This window comes from Erinaceus europaeus, chromosome 1 (assembly GCF_950295315.1).
Source record: "Erinaceus europaeus chromosome 1, mEriEur2.1, whole genome shotgun sequence".
NCBI lineage: Eukaryota > Metazoa > Chordata > Mammalia > Eulipotyphla > Erinaceidae > Erinaceus > Erinaceus europaeus.
In genome coordinates this window covers 24,124,120-24,142,125 of record NC_080162.1, presented here as the reverse complement: position 1 = coordinate 24,142,125, position 18,006 = coordinate 24,124,120, and the positions used below count along the sequence as shown (strand labels likewise).

The window sequence follows — 18,006 nt, the reverse complement described above, 5'->3', positions numbered from 1 at the left end:
CTTCTGCAGGGGGGATGCTTTAGAAAAGGTGAAGCAGGTCTGCAGGTATCTATTTTTCTCTCCTTCTCTATCTCCCCATCTCATTCAATTTCTCTCTGTCCTGTCGGGGGGGGGGGTCGCTTCACAAGCAGTGAAGTGGGTCTGCAGGTCTCTATCTTTCTCTCCCCCTCTCTGTCTTCCCCTCCTCTCTCCATTTCTCTCTGTCCTGTCCAACAACAATGACAGCAGCAACAATAATAACAACAACAACGATAAACAAGGGCAACAAAAGGGAAAAAGAAAATGGCCTCCAGGAGCAGTGGATTCATAGTGCAGGCACTGAGCCCCAGTGATAACCCTGAAGGCAAAAAAAGAAAAAAAAGTACATTAGGAAACTCAGTGGCTTTCAAATATGGGGTTGTATGCTCAACAAATATGGTTGTATTGGGTTGTATTGAGTGGCACAGTAAATAAAATGTTGGACTCTTAAGCATGAGGCCCTGAGTTCAATCCCTGGCAGCACATGTACAAGAGTGATGTCTGGTTCTTTCTCTCCTCCTAGCGTACTCATTAATAAATAAATTAATTAATTAAAAAAGAGAAAAAAATATGGGGTTGTTTGGGTTGAAAAATATGAAAGTGTAATAGGTAAGTTTGAGCTAATTTTTGTGCTCTGATTTTCTTTAAAGAATCGTCAACTGGATTATCAGTCAGCTGCATTTTTTCCAAGTTCCAGAAACTTCTCCTGCCCAGACTATGTGACCATATGGAGCAGGCTTTTCATCTCCATGTGTTCAGATTCTTTACTGATGCAATGAGATCACCACTTCCTAGCAGGTGGTATGAGTTAAACATTTTGAACGCCAGAGATTAAGGCCAATTGCTACTGGGATTATATTTATTTATAATTAAGCAACTCGAAGCAGGTCAGGTATAAGTTATTAATGAGGAGACAGGCAACTGTTGTTTGAGACAAGTTTTGCAGATAGTCTAATAATTGTTTCTCCTAACTGTGCAGTGGACCCTCATGAGTGAACAAAGCTTTCTAGTTTTTTCCCTATCATGGTATTAAAACTTACTCAGGTATTACTGACAAGATAAATTCATATATGTCTGTGAAAACAAATATCCCTGGGGATAAGCAAATTCATTATTTTCACAGGAGAAATGGCTTTTAGATTCCCTTCTTATAAAAAGTAATCTGACCTCTCCTCCCTATTCCAAATCCCTCAGACTTTGAACGGATAAAGAAACCAATTTGGAGCTGTTTGAACGGATTTATTTGCTACAGAATTGCTTGAGCACATCAAAGAGATGAAGTCAGAATTTCTGTGTTAAGAAGGATTTTGTTCACTGCTTTATTTTTATAAATGCTTTAACATTCAAAAAGCAATTCTCATTGCCAGCATTTGCCATGTCTAGAAGAGGTTAGAAAAAGTTAGGATCTATAGAATTAGATGTCTAAAATTAGAACAAAACAAAACAAAACAAAACAAAAAACCTAACATATAAAAATTCCTCATTGAGACTGGTCCTGAGTTGAAATCATATTCACTTGCAAAAAAGAACTATTTTAGGTCAGAAGTGCTGTATTTTATAACTCCAAATCCTGACCTTGGACTTGACTGGCGAGGACTCTAGGCACTGTATGAGATAGATGCCACTTAAGTTGATCAATTCTGACAAGTGTCTTATCTGGCTTGTAAATTTTTATAAATACCTCTTAAATCCACACCTCTTGATTCTCTGAAGCGGGTTGTCCTAGTCTGACTCTCAATAATTTAAAAAAACAAATGAACAGATATCCCCCTGCAAGAACACACTTAAGTATTTGTTGCTTGTGGACAGAGAAAGCAAGTATTTAACAATCCAGCAACTGAGCTGCCAAGTGTCTGACTGGCTACATGAACTGTAAGAAAAGTCCTTTTGCTGGCCCAGTACTTGTGATGCACAGAGGTAACCATCCAGGCAGGGTCAACCTGAAGAGGGTGTGAACCCCAACAGCTGCTCGATGGGTTTAAATCGCCACTCATCTGCCTCCAGCTCTTCTACCAAACCAGCTAGTTTTTCCATCCGAGCAACTTGCTGATCTGCAGAGTCAAGGAGGTGATATATATTACAAGAACATATTTCCTATGCAAAGGAGTCAGTAATCACCAACATGGTAATTGGCTTAAAAATAACCTTCAGAAGCATTTTTTCCCCCCTAGTAATGAAATTTTATTCTAGGTTGATCAGAAAACTTAATCTTAGAAAATAAGTTGCACTTATCCTCTGTGCCATAGTAATCTGTGTACTGAAACCCCAGGACGAGCAGAACATACAGCTCCCCACTATTAAGTTTCAATGGAGAAATAAATGATTGGGTGAGGGAACCTAGTTCCTTGACACATAAATGAAGGCCTAGTGAGACAGGATAGAATTCAGCAGGTGCTTCTAGGATCTTAAGAGTCCAAACTTTAAGGGGCTGGGTGTGGTGCACCCGACGGAGTGCACATGTTATATTGTGCAAGGACCCAGGCTTAAGCCTCCGTCCCCACCTGCAGGGGGGAAGCGTCAGTAAGTGGTGAAGCAGGGCTGCAGATGTCTCTCTGCCTCTTACCCTGTGTCTCCCACTTCTTCTCAATTTCTGGCTGTTTCTACCCAATAAATTAATAAAGATAATACAACAAAAATTAAGAGTCCAAACTTCTAAGTCTAGGAAGACGAGAAGGTATTACACATCACTACTTGAAGAAAAAGATGATGGTAACCAGTGGGGGACAACAATAAAAAGTTTCAGAAGAGAGCTGTTACACGTGTACAAACTACTGTATTTACTGTCAATTGTAAACCATTAATTCCCAGTTAAAAAAAAAAGAAAGAAAATACTATCATAGGTCTTAAATAAAAATAAATAAATAAATAAATAAATAAATAAAAAGTTCCAGAAAAGCAAAAGGAATACAAAAGTAGAAAGCATCTTCTGCTCCTCCCAACCCCTCTGATTTCAACTTTAAGTCTCAATGTGGACATTTTGTGTGCTTACCAAGGTGCACCACCATCCAGTCCTCAATGTGGACATTTTGTATTAAGACCACAGAATGTTCTTATCTGCAGGTAATTTACAGAACAAACTTGACAAGTTTCAGGCATTTGTGTCACAGAGCACTGACCTTTCTATACCCCACCCCAGCCTCCAGTGAACTTGTTCTCACACTTAAAGTACACAACATTCAAGTGCTCACCATGCTTTACTTGTTTAAGTGTAGATGCCACTTGGTAGCTGAAAACAGATTCACACAGGAATCGCTCAGAGCCATCTACAAACAGAAGAGGAAAAGTTTTAATTTATCCTAAGGGCTTGATGGCTTCTGATAAACCAGGTAAATATGTTCTTTTTATACACATGGGGCCTACTTTTCAGTGTTTACAAAAGGGCTTCTTTCATTTAGAACTAACACTGTTCTAAAAGTCACTTCTATACCTAGAATGTTAAAATTGTCCCTTTACTTGCTTAAGAGTTTAAAAATAGCATTTTAAAAAAGAAAAAAACAAGAAACCTCAGTCTGATGTCCTGGTCAACAACCCTCCTTCACTCCACTCCTCCCAGGTTGTTTCTTAATGTTCCCCTAGTTTGTACGTCAGGCAGACAGTGACCTGACATATCTGGTCATGTGACCCTTTTGCTATCAGGTACAAAATATTTTTATTTTAATTCTAAGAAGTAGGTTAAGGAAAAAAATAGCTGCTCCCCCCCCTTCCCAAAACATATCAAATTACATCACCCTGACCCCCACAAAACACTGCTGGAAAATTTCATTTTGTTAACGCAAACTGTAACCTTGATTTTTCAAACTGAATCAAAACACTGCAATTTGGATGGTGATAAGATTATGGTGCAATTTCAGAACCTAGCACTACTGTTGCCAACAACTGGCAACAAGGAGATAACTAACTCAGTTACCACAGTACTTGGAAGATGATTGTGAAACATAAGCTAGTTCACGTTATTCCTTGTCAGACAAAGGCTGATACAGCATAAAATGTACCCCAGAGACAGACTCATGTAGGAAAAAGTGATTTTTAGTAGGGTAGCAAGAATCATTAGGAGAAGATTTCTTATTTCAAAAAAATCCCAAGAAAAATGGAGAGGACACAGCTGTCTTTTTTTAGCCAGTAGTTCATGCCAGCATTACTAGGTGTCAAGAGCTCAAACATCAATCACGAGTTGCTGTGTCAGCCAGGTATTAAGTGTCAAGGAGATAAAACCAACACATTCTGAATTCATGCTGAGTTTTATACAAGGTAGACCTAATTTCAGAAGTCATGGTAAGCAAAAAGAAAAACTAAAGATACTGAATTGCCATGGTTAAAATATATAACCACATGAGCTTGTCCAATATTATCTTCAATACTGATGCAAAAAAAACTAACAAATTGTTGTGATGCATACTTTCAGAAAACCATTCCTTCCTAAAGGCAAAAAGAGACAGTGAAAGAGACCATAGCACCACTTCCGTCAATGTGGTGAAGGAATGCATTGGTTCTTTTTTTTTTTTTTTAATATATTTTAATTTATTTATTACTGGATAGAAACAGAGAGAAATTGGGAGGGGAGGGGGAGATAGAAAGGGAAATGGAGTGCACATATTACAGTGCACATGGACCCAGGTTCAAGCCCCTTGCAAAGCACAAGGACCAGTGTAAGGATCCTGGTTCGAGCCCTGGCTCCCCACCTGCAGGGGAGTTGCTTCACAGGCAGTGAAGCAGGTCTGCAGGTGTCTATCTCTCTCTCCCCTTCTCTGTCTTCCCCTCCCCTCTCCACTTCTCTCTGTCCTATCCAGCAACAATGACATCAATAATAACTACAACAATAAAATAACAGGGGCAACAAAAGGGAATAAATAAATAAAGAAAGAACTTAAAAATATGTCCTGATAAAAATAAAGACAACTGTGGTCTGGGAAGTGGCACAGTGATAAAGCTTTGGACTCTCAAGCATGAGGTCCTGAGTTCGATCCCCGGCAGCACATGTGCCAGAGGATGTCTGGTTCTTTCTCTCTCCTCCTATTTTTTTCATTAATAAATAAATAAACTCTTTTTAAAGAAAGAAAGACAACTAAAGAAATCTAAAGCTAAAAGTATCAATTTTCTAGATAAAAGCAATGGGCAGCAAATAATGAATTCTATTATATGAAGAATCGTGAGAACATTTGACACTGCAGATCCAATTTAATATAGCTCTTGTTTAAATATGCTAGCATTCACTGTCCTATTCCTATTCTTACTTAAAGAGCCAAAAATAAAAAAAAAATTTTATTTTATTAACTTTTATTTATTTTGATAGGTCAGAGAGAAATGTAGAGGGAAGTGGGAGATAGGGAGGAAGAGAGACAGAGAGAGACCTGCAGACCTGCTTCACTGCTTGTGGTTTTTCCCCCTGTAAGTGGGAACCAGGGGCTCGAACCCAGGTCCTTGTGCTCTCTGATGTGTGCACTTAAGCAGGTGCACCACCACTTGGCCTCAAAGAGCCAATATTTAACTCATTCTATTTTAGAGAAAGCAAAGCATAGAGAATTAGAACTCACTTCAGTTGGTTTATCTGGAACGTTTGGACCAATCCAGTAGGGCAGCAGGGTTCAGAGACTACACGGATCTGACTGAGATAGATCTTGGAAATGCTACCACCCAATTATATTAATTCATGGGTGCTATTAGGCTAAAATGCTTAAGTTATTAACATTTGCGTATTTCCCTTGGTAATGAACTTAAAAGCAAAAGGATATATGCTACTCTTCACAAAGGTACCTGTATATCACTTTGCTACTCTATCTGCCTATGAAACACACTTTTGCTGACCTACAGTTCTGTACTGACCAGAAAGTCCACAATGCTTCTTAGCCACATCCTGTTAGATGTGCTATCTGTACCAATCTAAAGCCTGGAATTCCTCCAGAGAGAAGTCGACCTAGGGCAATCTATCTTCCATTTAGAAATTGTAATCAAACCCTTTGTAACATACCAAGTAGCAATACATCAGCTTTCCTCTTAAGGGACAAGCCAAGGTTATAAATAGTGAAAAATTTCAGTAAATTGTCCATATCTTAACACCACTGCCAATTTCAATAAATACAGTGCTAACAAATTTGTTTAAAAGAATATTACCTCATAGCAGGAAGTTAGACAATGTCAGACAATTTATACTTTAGTGCTTACAGTGTCACTAAAATTTAGCCACTTCTGGGCTGTAAGGCAGTCTGTAATTTGATCATTAATAATGAGGTGAGGACAATTTTAGCCAAGGACAGGGAATGCTGTTTACTGATTATGTGAGTGTGGTATCAGAGAGCAGATGCACACACAGAGAGTTAATTCACAAGGCTAACTATGGGTTATTTGGGCTTGTTATCCTAGACTTCGGAGGGTACAAGATCAAGTTGAACCTGCTAAGATTAGAAACGGTATCTAACCTTGATTCTTGGTTGTTTTGGTTCTTTACTCTGGACAAGCAACTCTTCCTACTCTATTTTCACATTCTATTAAAGTCCTGTCAGAAAAATGATCAGGTATGTGTGAAAAACACTATCACCATTATTTTTAAAAGTTAATTTTAATTTAAATTATTTTATTATTATTTAACCAGAGCACTGCTCAGCCTTGATTTATGGGAGTGCTAGGGATTGAATTTGGAACCTCAAGAGCCTCAGGCATGCCAGGGAGATAACCATTAGGCTATCTCCCCTCCCAACAGTATCTCCTCTGCAGAAGATGTTTACACATCTAACTTCCTCATGAACTTACACTTAGGACTTTTCAGTTTGACATTCTTTATTGGCTCAGGATAGTTCAGGGAGGGCTGTCTCTTATTTTTTATTGTCAGTTTCTAAGTGTAAACAGCTTTAAGAAAAGATGAAACTTTGATCCTAAGAGAATCAATCAAAACTGCACTTTGAATTTAAACTTAATATTAAAATACATCCTAAAAAGAATACCACCACTTTCCATGAAATGCACTGGGTTGGGATAAAAATGGACACAACTAAGATTTGTTAGGATATCAACATTCAGACAAATCTTAGAAGTGTTTCTCTTGGTGGGGGTAAGTAGTATAATGGTTATGCAAAGGGGCTTTCATGCTTGAGGCTCCAAAGTCCCAGGTTCAATCCCCTTTACTGCCATAAGCCAGAGCTGAGCAGTGTTCTCATTAAAAAAAAAAAAAAGTGTTTCTCTAAAGTTTCTAGGTAGTCTAGTGAATATTAATAAAGAATGCTAATAGTTTTGAGACTATGGAGGAACCCTCTCTATTAAATTCTTTCTGTGTTAGAATTTAAATTACTTTAATCTTAGAGTTCATTATTAAACATTGATTCCTCTTCTACTGCTGAAGATCGCATTAAGCTATTTAGGTTACTCTAAATTTTGATTAGTTTGGTGGAAAACTTCCTTATACCAAGTGTGTATTACATATAATTAAAAACCTGAAATGGAATTGGAGTATTACACCAAAATAAAAGACTCTGGGGTGGGTGGGTGGGTGGGGAGAATACAGGTCCATGAAAAATGATGAATGAAATAGTGGGGGTTGTATTGTTAAATGGGAATCTGGGGAATGTTATGCATGTACAAACTATTGTATTTACTGTTGAATGTAAAGCATTAATTCCCCAATAAAGAAATAAATTATTTAAAAAAAATTAAAAAATCATATATATATATGTGTGTGTATATATATATATATATATATATATATATATGTATGTATGTATATTTTGTGCCAGATATGGTAAACAAAGTTTCAGTTACTTAATACCTCCAAACTCAGTGACACTAACCCACTAAAGTGTTTTGTTGACATAGTTGAACAAAATTAAAAGGCATTTATAGGTATATACATATTTATTTCAGATGTATTACTAACTAAACTACCTGGTAGTTTACTTAACTAGTCATGATTTGAATCAATTTGAACCTGGGCTTCTTAATTATCTTGTCAGAAATGATTCCTCTATTTATCCCAGTTTAACCAAAAATTTGCTTTTTTACCTTGACTTAAAAAAAGACTAACATGAAGAGAGACACAGAGAGAGAAAGGAAAGAGAGAGAGAACAGAATAACACCCTGGTAAATGCAGTGTTGTGGATCAAATGTGGGACCTTATGCTTTTTTTAAACAAAAATTTATTTCCTTTTGTTGCCCTTGTTTTATTGTTGTTACTGATGTCGTCATTGTTGGATAGGACAGAGAGAAATGGAGAGAGGAAGGGAAGACAGAGGGGGAGAGAAAGAGTCACCTGCAGACCTGCTTCATCGCCTGTGAAGTGACTCCCCTGCAGGTGGGGAGCTGGGGGCTCGAACAGGGATCCTTCTGCCAGTTCTTGCACTTTGCACCACGTGTGCTTAACCCGCTGCGCTACCGCCTGGCTTCCTGGGATCTTATGCTTCTAAAACCAATCCAAGCTCTAGCCACTGTACAATTTCCTGGGTCACCTTTGCTTTTTAGTTCAGATGACAAAAATGAATAAAGATTATCCTTCTGTTTGCCATGTATGGGACCCAGGTTTGAGCCCAGCTCTCACTACACAGAAGGAAGCTTTGGTGCTATGGTTTCTTTCATACCTTACCTCTCTGTCTCTATACTAAAAAAAAAAAAAAAAAAAAAAAATCATTCTTAAAAGTTAATTTCTAACAGGCAGGGGTAGATAGCATAATGGTTGTGAAAGAGACATCTCATGCCTGAGGCTCTGAGGTCCCAGATTCAATCCATTGCACTGCCATTAGCCAGAGCTGAGCAGTGCTCTGGTAAAATAAAATAAAAAAATAAAAAATTCGTAGGGTGGTAGCGCAGCGGGGTTAAGCGCACATGGCGCAAAGCGCAAGGACCAACATAAGGATCCTGGTTCGAGCCCCTGACTCCCCACCTGCAGGGGAGTCGCTTCACAGACAGTGAAGCAGGTCTGCAGGTGTCTGTCTTTCTCTCCCCCTCTCTGTCTTCTCCTCCTCTCTCCATTTCTCTCTGTTCCATCCAACAATAACGACATCAATAATAACTACAACAATAAAACAAGGACAACAAAAGGGAATAAATAATAAATACAAAAAAATTATAAAAAAATTAAAAATTCAAAAAAGTTAACTTCTAACTTTTGGGCTATTGGAAATGTGATGTATTGTTTTTCTATGCAAAAAATGCATCACAGCTTTTCTAACAACCCAATACAATTTTTACTTTTCTATAAGACATTTCCAAATTTTAAATCTACTTACTGAAATGTTCTATATTTAATACTGAGCATATCAGTATGTAATTAAGCACAATAGTGCTAACATCAAATAGATTTTGAATCCATAATCAGGTCTTTGCTAGTTTTAGAAATCACAAGCTTGATAGTTAAAGGCTGTTTACTTGACAATTCCTTGGACAGTAGTCAAAATGGCTATTTCTGTGCTCAATCCTAGACTAATTTATAATCTCTAAGGTTGGCCAGAAATGTACATTTCAGATTAGTGCTTCAGGTAATATTTACGTTTCCTGTTAAGAACTTATTGGTCTAGTTCCTAGAGTGACATGAGTCTGATGAGTTGTAAGTACCAGTGCTGCTTTACTCTTGCAGGCTGTGCCTTGGCATTGGACTAGCCAGTTCACAAATATGTGCTGAGTAAGAGATGGTGGATAACTTGATGCGAATCTAACCCCAGTTCTAGAAAAAACAAATAGCACTGTCCTGCAGTGGATTAGAATTCTGTGGTTTATCTTTATATATAAGATACTTTGGAGGCAGACTGGTCTCAGGATAAAGATAACTGAAATTAAAAGAACATCTGGTTCTAGGGCAAGGAAGACAGCATAATGGTTATGCAAAAGACTTTCAGGCCTGAGGCTCTGAAGTCCCAGGTTCAAACTCCAACCACTCCCACCCCAGCCCCCATAAACTAGAACTGAGCAGTGCTCTGGTCTCTCTCTGTATATCACTCTCTCTTTAAAATAAAATAGAGAGAGAATGAATATACCTGGTTTTAGTAGTGAAATGTCTTTAGTATTATAAAAGCACTTAGTTTTCTGGATCCAATGAATTCTAGATGATCTCCTGGGTCACCTATGTTTTTCAGCTCTGAAAGATGATTCTGGGGAAAGATTTGCGCTTTAAGATACTATTTTGAAATATGGGGATAAGAGAGGAGATGTTGAGTTTGAATCAGGGCAAACTCATCTTTAATCCACTTAACAGCTTCTTTAAAATTAATAGTCACTGCAGGTCCAAAGTCAATTATTCATCAATAAGCAGCATGAGATCACCTTCTAACATCTCGCCAGCTCCTTTGGGATAGGTGAAAAGGGCTTTCCGCGGTGGGGCCAGGTCTGAGACACTAAATCCAGATCCGGTGACAGAACTTCCACTGACCCCACCAGCTGAGGAGGAGGATGAAGAGGCAGCCATTTCCCTTCTAGGAGATTTTCACTTCACTAGAGAAACAAGAACAGCAGTTGGCAGCTTCATGGAAGTGAGACTGACAGTATTGCATTCTAACTGCTGTAAGAGCCAGCAGACAGCTTAATAAGGAACTAGTTGCCCCCCTTTTATACATTCTCTACTACCACAAATTTTATTGATGACTCAGGCCAAAATGCCACTTGGGATTTTCAGTGGAAATATACTTAAGAAAAGTTTTTCTACTACTTTACAACACCACTTTCTACCATTAGCAAACTGTTTCTACTGCTTGGAATTGACTATGAGTGATTTATAGATTATGATGGCTATGTCAGTGCCAAGGTAGTAATTTAAATGAGAAAATAAATTATATGATCAATTAAGCATGCCTCAGAGGATAAACTGACTTGGATATATCCTCACCAAGAAATTCACTTATGAAAATTTCCAATTCAAATTCCAAAATAACACTCTGTTCCCAAGGAAGGATCACTGGTTAGGAAATACATATTGGCTCTTTCATTAAAATTAAAAACAAAACAAAACACTCCCCCCACCCCACCTTTTGTCCAAATGTAATACCCAAATCGATCACTGGGTGGCGTCCCAAAACTGGAACAGAACAGAAAATGATAATGGAATTCATGGCCTGCTATGAATAGATTTAATCCATCACATAAAAAAAACAATTCTAAATCATACAACAATTGTAAAGTACATATGTAAATAAGGGAAGTCTGTACTCGAATACACACACCTAACAAAAATCCAAAACAAAAATGAAAAAACATCACTTTGTCCACTGGAGCTCATATTAACCCATTCAAGAAATCCTAAGAAAACGCGGTGTGTCTTGTCTACGCATGCGTGCCGTGGCCACAGGGATTTTTCACCTGCACTGCATGATTCCACCATTTTTACAGGATTCTCTCTTTTATTTTTAGAGGGCTGAGGCAGAGAAGGAGATGATGAGAGGAGGGACATCACAGCACCACTCCACCACTCGGGACGTTTTCCCTTTGCATGGTTCTCCCGTTGGCGACTCGGGGCTTGGACTGCACGGGGTCCTTGTGCAAGGACTTGTGTGTGCTCTACCAAGTGATCTCCTGGCCCCCAAAAGAGAGAGGATGAGATACCAAAGCACTGCCAGTTTACTCCCGGTGTGCTGGCATTCCCATGTAGCGTCAAGGCTTAAACCTGACCTGCAGGCATGATAATAACGCACGCACAGCTCCAACACAAGAGTTATCTGCTGGCTATGCTCTGCACATTTACTGATAAGCGAAATTTCAATATCCGCATGTGGTTAGGGGTGCTGTGTTGAATAGTACAAATGACTTTACATTGAACTTTATACTCTGAAATGTGCTCTCCTGCTAGGACCACCAAACAAGCTCTCATGATTTTTCTGGAAGAGAGAAACATGGTATAAAAAACTGAAGTTGACTTTTTAAATAATAATTTTTTTTTTCTTTGCTACCAGGGTTATCATTGAGGCTTGGTGCCTGTACTACGAATCCACTGCTTCTGGAGGCCATTTTTTCCTTTTGTTGCCCTTGTTATCGATGTTGTTGTTGTTATTGTTGTTTGACAGGATCGAGAGAAATTGAGAGAGGAGGAGGAAGACAGAGAGGGGGAGAGAAAGACAGACACCTATAGACCTGCTTCACCGTAGTGAAGCGACTCCCCTGCAAGTGAGGAGCCGGGGGCTCGAACTGGGATCCTTAAGCTGGTCCTTGTGCTTTGTGACAGGGAGAGAGTAATAGAAATAAGGAGAGAAACTACGGCACCATTCCACCATCAGTGAAGCTTCCCGCCTGTAGGTGTTACCAAGGGCTTGAACCCAGGTCCTCAGACATGGTAGCATGTGTGTACCAGGTAACAGGCAAACAACCTCCCTGCCCCACATCTTAGTTTATTTCCCCCCCAGATTTTAACTTACTGTCTACTAACACAGGATAGAGAGTGCGAGAAAGAGAACCAAAGAGAAAGAGATCGCTCTGGCACACGGGATACCAGGGATTGACCTTGGAACCTCATGCTTCCTCCTTATTTCTGTTCCTCTCTCCCTGTCACCCTCTAAGTAAAATAAAAAAGAATGGCCAGTGGGAGCAGTGGAGTCTTGCAGCTACTGAGCCTCAGTTCTTCTTCTTCTAGCCTCAGTGATAGCCCTGATAGCAGAAAAGAAAAAAGAAAAACTAAAAGCAACAACAACAAAACAACCTCAATAACTGGATTTTACCTCAATCTTGCCATTACATGTGTAACTCTAAAAAAATTTTTTTTAAATATTTTATCTATTCATGAGAAAGACAGGAGGACAGAAAGAACCAGACATCACTCTGTTACATGCACTGCTGGGGATTGAACTCAGGACCTCACGCTTGAGAGTCCCATGCTTTAACCACTGCACCAGCTCCTGGACCACTAGCTTTTCTTTCTTTCTTTTTTTTTCCTTATCTTTTTATCTATTTTATTACTGTGTAACTTTTCAAGTAGCTGGGCAGTGGTGCATCCAGTAGAGGACAAGGACAAGGATTTGGGTTCAAGTCGCCAGGGGGGGGGGGTTACAGGGCAGTTTCATGAGCGGTGAAGCAGTGCTGCAGGTCTCCTCTTTATTTATTTATTTTTTTTACTATTTTTATATATTATTTACTTATTGATTAGATAGAGACAGAATTTAGAGGGGAAGAAAATATTGCGAGGGAGAGAGATACCTGCAGCCCTGCTTAGTCACTTGTGAAGCTTTCCCCCTGCAGGTGGGGACCAGGGGATTGAACTTGGGTCCTTGTGCACTGTACTGTGTGGGCTTAAGCAGGTGCGCACCTCCTGGCCCCAGTCTCTCTCTCTATCTCTTCTCAATTATTTTCTAGTCTATCAAATAAGATAAATAAATAAAAAAGCTTATCAAGCTCCAGTGATACAGGAACAACAACTATTCAAGTTAGATTCATAGCCAAACCTTTGGTCCAATCTAGCTCAAAATAGTTTGGCAAACTATCTTAATGCTCTTTAAAAAGAATTTAAACAGCAGTGAACCAGGTCTAAACTTCTGAATGGATTCCTGGTACACTTCAAAGAAAGAATACAGACACCTGAATGTTTTTTTTTGAGAGTAGTCTAGTTTCATTTCCCATTAGTTCAGCATTGAATCATTTGTATGTCTCACCAAAGACTGAAAACTCTAATCTTTTCCCTACCATCTTGATAGGTGCTCTATTAAGTTGCAATGCAAAGGTTACTTCCTGTTTTGAAACCAGCTGCTGAGCAGAGCACTCAAGAGGCTGCCAAAGCGAGAACAACTTCAGAAACAGCAAGTGTTCTAAATTGAAAACAATCAAAGAATTCCCTTTCATCTTACTTTCTTTCAAATTCACTCACTACATAAAGAGCTGAAAACTGGAGTGCCAAAGTGGCACAAAGCTAACTTCCCACAGAAGAAAGCAACTTTCAGCTGGGGTGGGAAGCATTACCCAGGTAATTACCAGCTTTAAAGAGGTAGGTTAGTTTTCGAATGCTCTCGGCATGTGGTATCAGGAGTTAAAGTAAGCCAACAATAAATCCTAGTTTATAACTAACTGCTGTGTGAAGGCAGGCATTCCGATCACCAGATCCAAATATAAGTGCCTGTTGATTTAAATATGTGCTTGCCAGATGAATTAACTATTTCACATGGAACACAAGGTTCCTTAAAGGTCATCTAATCCAACTCCCTATTTTGTAGATGACAAAACAAAACTGAGATACAGAAGCTTTCATTTATTTGTGGTGACCTTAGTGGCCTTTCATATACTATATAAGAAGTGAAAGAACACAGTGGTTAAATGCTCAACTCTGAAGACTCTCAGACTCAGATTAGGCCCTGCTTTCATTACTTACTATATGACTAGACACACCACTTAAATTTTCTATTCTTCAGCTGCCAAATCTCTAACATGGGGGCAGTGTAATACTAACTTCACTGAGAGGTCACACAGGTCAATCTACCTAAGACATTTGGAGTAGTTATGGGCACAGGAAACACTAAGTTGGTGATCTAAAATCACTAATGGATATTTGCTTGAGTTACTCTTCCCTGTGTGGATCCCAGTTTTTTTCCACATTTATTATGTTTCAACATTATTTACTCATGGAGTCAGCAAACTCCTAGAATTCTAAGGAAAAGGGAAAGGGTGCATCATTAGCACACTTCACATTTGCATTTTAAGGTTTATGGGTGGAGGAGATAGCATAATGGTTATGCAAAGAGACTCTTATGTCTGATGCTCCAAAGTCCCAGATTCAAGCCCCCCACGCCCACACCATCATAGACCAGTACTGAGCAGTGTTCTAGCAATGAATAAATAAATACATAACATGCTCAGAAGAATCCCATCATCAGAGATGGATTGTGGCATGCCTAGGGGTGCACACATATTACAGTGTACAAAGATCTGGGTTCAAGCTCACCAGCAGGGTGAGAAGCTTTACCGTTAATTAGTGCTATAGGTGTCTTTCTTTCTTTCTTTTTTAAAAAAGATTTTATTATTATTATTATTTATTTATGAGAAAGACAGGAGGAGAGAAAGAATCAGACATCACTCTGGCACTGTGCTGCTGGGGATCGAACTCATGCTTGAGAGTCCAATGCTTGAGACCCCATGCTTGAGAGTCCAATGCTTGAGAGTCCAAAGCTTTGTCACTGCCCCACTTCCTGGACCACAGGTGTCTCTTTCCCTTCCCTCTCAATTTCTGTCTCTATCCAAAAATAAATTAAAAATTTTTTTTAAAGAATCCTTTTATCAGGGGTCTGGTCTGGTGGTGGTACACCTGGTAAAGCACACATGCTACTATGTGCAAGAAGCTCTGTTCGAGCCCCCAGTCCCTACCTGCAAAAAGGAAGCTTCATGAGTGGTCAACCAGTGTTGTAGTTCTCTCTCTCTCTCTCCCTTTTTTTCTCTTTTTAAAATTATTTATTCTATAGAGACAGTCAGAAATCAAGGGGGAAGGGAGAGATAAGGAGGGAGAGAGACAGAGAGACGCCTGCAGCACTGCTTCACCACTCGCAGAGCTTTTCCCCGCAGGTGGGGTCTAAGGGCTCGAACCTGGGTACTTGTGCATGGTAACATGTGCCCTTAACCAGGTGTGCCACCACCTGCCTCCCGCCCTATCTCCTCTTTCCTCTGTTTTTCCATCTGAAAAACAAAACAAAACAAACAAACAAAAAAACAGCTGCCATGAGTGGTAGCTTCACTGTGCAAACACTGAGATGAGCCCCAGCAATCAACCTAGTGGCCGTAAAAAAAAAAAAAAAGAAAAAAAAGAAAAGAAAGAAAGATGAAAAATCTTATTATCTAGAAAAAAGAGAAGGGGTTGTCTTTCCAACCTTAAGGACTAACACAATATTTCTTAAATGAATGAGTGATGGTGAACAAATGACAGAACACTAGGCTAACAGTTCAGCAGAAGTCATGGAGGAGGTAGAGAAGTTTACTGTCATGACAAGGAGGTACATTACTGGCTTACTGGTGTTTTTTTTCTCTTCTTCTTTCTTCCTCGTCCTGCAAATCTATTAGCACAACGCTCCTACTAGGTTATCAGACTCAGGTGGGTTCTTGATAAAATTGCACTGAATGAGTAAATACTGATAACCTAGCAACGTGGCATTTGGTATTATCAGGGAAGGTAGTAGAGATCCTGCTAGCAGTGCTATTTTAGGGGAACACAATTTGGCTGTCTCCATATTGCTAAGACGACTAAACATTTACTTCATGTTCAACTGGTATGACTTTGTGTTCGTAAACTACTTGCCTTCCTGGAATATGCCTGGTTTCTCAAAAAGAATCCTTCCTTTTGGAAAAGTCTCCTTACTATAGACACAGATACTACAGGAAGTGTGCAGGAATAAGGGCAAATTATTCCAATCATTAAATTCCATCATCAGGATTGATAAATTGATCTATCAGCATTTTAAAATGGGGCACGGGGGGGGGGGAATCAACTTTATGGCATGACACTGCTGAGAAGCCTCCTGGGCCCAAAATTTTCATTATTTTAAGGGGAAGGGATACAGATAGTGAGAGGGAGAGACACCATGGCACTGCTCGACTATCCAGAGAGTGTCCCCAGTGATATCCATGATATTCCCATATGGTGTAAGGGTAGAAGGCAGGGCTTAGCACTTGGCAAGTTATGCTATCGGGGAGCCATGTCCCCACTAAACACCTAAACAACTGGATCACAATCCAAACTGACGCGCACCTGGCTGAGCGCACACGTTATAATGCACAAGGACCCAGGCTCAAGCCTCCAGTCCCCACCTGCAAGGGGGAGCTTCACAAAACGTGACGCAGGGGGCCGGGTGGTGGCGCAGCTGCTTGAGCACACACGTTACAGCGCGCAAGGACCTAGGTTCGAGCCCCCAGTCCCCACCTGCAGGGGAAAAGCTTTGCAAGTGGTGAAGCAGTGTTGCAGGTGTCTCTGTCTCTCACCCTCTCTACCCCTCCTTTCCCTCTCGATTTCTGTCTCTATCCAATAAATAAATAAAAAAATAATAAAGTTACAAAACGTGAGGCAGTGCTGCAAGGAGTCTTTTTCCTCTCTCTCTCTCACCCCTCCCTCTCAACTCATCTCTGCCCTACCAAGTAAAAGAAAAATATAAAAGAAGCTAGCAAATATACGCAATAGCTAAAAGAAAACGGGGTGTGGTGGGGCTCGGGGGGAATGGTTGGGAGGCTAGAATTGGATGCCTGGGCGTGCAGGGGGCCCGTGGTTTGATCACTGGCCCCAAAGGGCAGCACCATGGACAGCACCCACGGAACTCCAGGGATGGTGGGGAGGTACACTGGTGCTTCTCCCTCTTGCAACCCAGCATGTAAAAAAAAAAAAAAAATAATAATAATAATAATAATAATACAATTTGGGCCAGAGGTCACAGTGACATCCCTGACAAAAGATAATAATAATAAAAAAAAGCAGGTGGAATGGAAAGAGTCTGGTGAGGGAAACAATCACAGAAGCAGGACCGGTTCCCATGGTAACTCCTAGACCCACCCCTCCTACCAGCCGAGGGCGAGGCCGTTGTCACTGCGCAGGCGCCATCCCTCGGCCCGCATGCGCAATCAGCCGCGGCCTGAGGCTGGTAGTCCTTTTTACGCCCGTTGCGGAAGGTTCCGGGCACTTCTCCTAGCTCCTCCACTTTCCCAGTCCCTGCAGGTAGGATCCCAGGGTTCAGCGGCTTTTACACGAAGTTCCCTAGGGCCTCTGTGATCTCGGTCACTTACCTCCAACACTTTGACACTTTCCCCTGCGGCCCCGCCCCTAGGGTCACTCCAAACGGCTGAGCTACGATGAGGTCGGTGGCGTGCTCGCGCCCGCGCAGGGTGAAGCCGCAGCGACGTGCGCGCACTCGTGCTAGATGGGCGTGGCCTGAAGAGCCCGGGCGGCAGTGGACGTGCGTGTGGGCGGGGCAAGAGGAGCGGGAGGGGCGGGGACGCGCTTGGGGAGAGCAGTGGCGACTTAGTCTTCTGGCAGGGCTTGCTTTACCGGCAGCTGCAGCGCTGTCTTCTCTTCCTTGCTCAGAACCCGATTTTAATATTAAAGTCTGTTTTAACGGAGAGCCTTATTATCACCACTAC

General features: G+C 40.5%; 2 protein-coding genes across 6 annotated transcripts in view; one reads left to right on the top strand and one right to left on the bottom strand.

The window, feature by feature from the left end:
• Positions 1-440: 440 nt before the first annotated feature.
• On the bottom strand, positions 441-17,793 carry ANAPC16 (anaphase promoting complex subunit 16). The gene is made up of 4 exons (XM_007539423.3): positions 17,653-17,793; positions 10,255-10,422; positions 3,207-3,281; positions 441-2,069 (listed from the first exon to the last, which is right to left on the bottom strand). The coding sequence occupies exons 2-4, from the start codon at positions 10,394-10,396 to the stop codon at positions 1,954-1,956; spliced, it is 333 nt and encodes a 110-aa protein (XP_007539485.1). The 5' UTR covers positions 10,397-10,422; positions 17,653-17,793; the 3' UTR covers positions 441-1,953.
• ASCC1 (activating signal cointegrator 1 complex subunit 1) overlaps positions 17,484-18,006 on the top strand; it is a 116,929-nt gene continuing 116,406 nt past the window's right edge. For all 5 annotated transcript variants that reach the window (XM_007539425.3, XM_060202135.1, XM_060202344.1 and 2 more), the window contains exon 1: positions 17,484-17,584. The gene's annotated coding sequence lies outside the window, so the exon portion shown is untranslated. The remainder of the gene's footprint in view (positions 17,585-18,006) is intronic.